The 2,408-nt window shown below is 33.5% G+C and overlaps 1 protein-coding gene across 2 annotated transcripts; it reads right to left on the bottom strand.

Annotated features, from left to right (window-relative positions):
- Positions 1 to 200: 200 nt before the first annotated feature.
- On the bottom strand, positions 201 to 2,014 carry LOC104237551 (uncharacterized). 2 transcript variants are annotated; one of them, XM_009791721.2, is made up of 3 exons: positions 1,497 to 2,014; positions 1,288 to 1,358; positions 201 to 527 (listed from the first exon to the last, which is right to left on the bottom strand). In XM_009791721.2, the coding sequence occupies exons 1-3, from the start codon at positions 1,975 to 1,977 to the stop codon at positions 384 to 386; spliced, it is 696 nt and encodes a 231-aa protein (XP_009790023.1). In that variant the 5' UTR covers positions 1,978 to 2,014; the 3' UTR covers positions 201 to 383. The 2 variants fall into 2 exon arrangements, with proteins under 2 accessions (XP_009790023.1, XP_009790025.1); XM_009791723.2 differs by having other exon boundaries at positions 1,288 to 1,349.
- Between the last annotated feature and the right edge of the window lie 394 nt (positions 2,015 to 2,408).

The following is a 2,408-nucleotide window of genomic DNA, read 5'->3' as shown; positions in this document are numbered from 1 at the left end:
TTTATACATAAATCATACATTTTTTATACATCTATCATGTTGTATTTAATTTAAGTGGTTGAGTGAACAGTTATTTGATCTTCTTAGATTACATGAGTCAAAGAATCTATTTTCCGTGTGAGATTCACATTGTGAAAATTCTACCAACTTAATCCAAAACGGATAAAATCACATCTTGTTAATAGTATATTTGAAACGACTAACAAAACAGGTAGAAGTGTTTATAAGAAAGGAAGGAAAACAACACATATAGAAGAATATTTTGTTTACAAATAAATTCAACGTCTGTTCTTTTTGTTGAAAGGTTACACTTCAATTCTCAAATTCCCATTAATTACACGAAGCCTATGGAGGTGTTGTTCCCTTCTGCATGCATGATATGATCAAGCTGGATGATGAGTATTGTGGTGGTGTGTGGAGCGAGTTGAAGAGTTAGACGATGATCGAACATTCAACAGGTTTCTTGGTAGTACATTTCTAAAACTCTTCTTTCTTATTTCCTTCTTCTCCTCCTTGACCACACACTCCTGTAGGAAATTTATAAATATGGGGAAGTGAGAGCTAGAAAAGAAATAAAACAGTGGTGAATGCATGCATGTTCAGTTTGATGGCAGTTAATCTTTTGGTTTATAAGCCAACAATAGAGTAATATATATTATATTTGAGGTTATATAGGAACGTTATAAGTTTAAACTAATAACCAAATATTAATAGGAGAATCTTAGTAGCTCAACCTGAACTTTTATTTTCTTGGTATAGGTTTGATTCCGGCCCCACCTTGCAATTCCTTCCCCTATTTCTCCTACCCCCAATTTTCTCATTTCTAAAACAATGAATATTAGTATAACTCAATTATGACTGTACATAGAATTTGGAAGCCAACTGATTTTGAATAAACGGACAATTGCTACCACTTCTAATAGCAAAATTAACATGTCTATCACAATTATTAAGGCACGCAGGTGGAGAATGATGAAAATGTTTTACATATTTTGGAAATGAATAGAATTGGCAAAGGTATCCACAAGCAATATTCTTATATTGATGAACGAAAAATTACATCTATTCTCTTTTTAATATAAGCTATGAATTTCTTCTTTTAATTAATTAAAATGTAGCTTTTTTCTAAACGAAAAAGAAATGAGGCAAAAGAAGGTAACAGATCTCAATTTTTCGTAAGCCCATGATGGCCAATGTATTAATGCGAAGGAAATTAAGGAAAGATAAAATGTCAACCCCTTTATAGTTGAACAGAGATAATTGTAATTTGAAATCATATGTGCCTACCTTTGTTGATGATATGGTAGCTGCAACTGGGGTTATGTCCTTCAGGCCAACCTTGTTATTACCTGCCGCAACTAGTACTTAATCATTATTAACATAGAAAAGATAAATAAGAAAAACTTAAAATTTGTCCGTCTACTTAATTCCAATCCTGGAGAGACAGTGGTGACATACACCCAATGTAAAGCTAATTAATTTATGATTACACATACCGTCATTCTTGTTGTTTTCAACATCCGTATCGGTGAAATAAACCCTAAAACTTGGTGAACCAGGGTAAACATCACCATCTTCCTCGTCAACACGAAGCTTATTAATGGCCCTTAGGTCATCGTCATTATTATCATCCTTCTCTCCTCCATTTTCATGCACTCCTCCTCCTTCATTATTGTTTTCCTCTTCTTGAACAATTGCCATTATTTTGGCAACCCTTTTTTCATTAGACCCCTCAGAGGTGACACAACTCATATTGTCATCACATTTTGGAGAAGATATTGAATGACTATTAATATTTGCATGATCTTCATCTGGTATTTCATGCATCAACAACAATGGTTCTTTCTTTGAAGGGGTGCATTCTTTGTGCCTCCTTCTATTAGGGAAATTGGGAAGGATCCTGTTAGGTGTGGCGACGCCATTGGCATCTATCTTGGAAACGCCACAACCCATTCTAAGAATTCTGTAAAAGGGCATTTCTCAATTCCTTTCACAAGGAATTGGGAAGGCAGGCTCAAAACGAATGAAAGGAAAATTTAATAAAAGGTGAGAGAACAAAAAATAACTTATCCCCGTCCGTGCGTTGATTACACCAACCAACAAATGCGTAACATGTGTATTTTTTTCACATTAGCTTTTATCAATTAAATATTTAAGAGAACTTCTTCAGATATTAAAAGAAAATTTCACAATGAACGTTCAGGATAAAGAAAAGAAATTAATTAAACTTAAACTAATGAAATGAAAGTCATTAAATCATAACTCGTTATAGAGGTGGCTGCTTTAATTGCTTAACATTAGTCCTAGATTTCAATAATTAACTCACTCGAAGATTTGTACTGTTTGAAGATGAGGTGTTACTACTACTACTACTTTATAAAGAGGCATTCCACGAAATACTGAACAAG

The sequence above is a fragment of the Nicotiana sylvestris genome, chromosome 6, assembly GCF_000393655.2.
Source record: "Nicotiana sylvestris chromosome 6, ASM39365v2, whole genome shotgun sequence".
Classification (NCBI taxonomy): Eukaryota; Viridiplantae; Streptophyta; class Magnoliopsida; order Solanales; family Solanaceae; genus Nicotiana; species Nicotiana sylvestris.
Note: the sequence above shows the minus strand (reverse complement) of the source record. Positions and strands in the feature narration are given on the sequence as shown.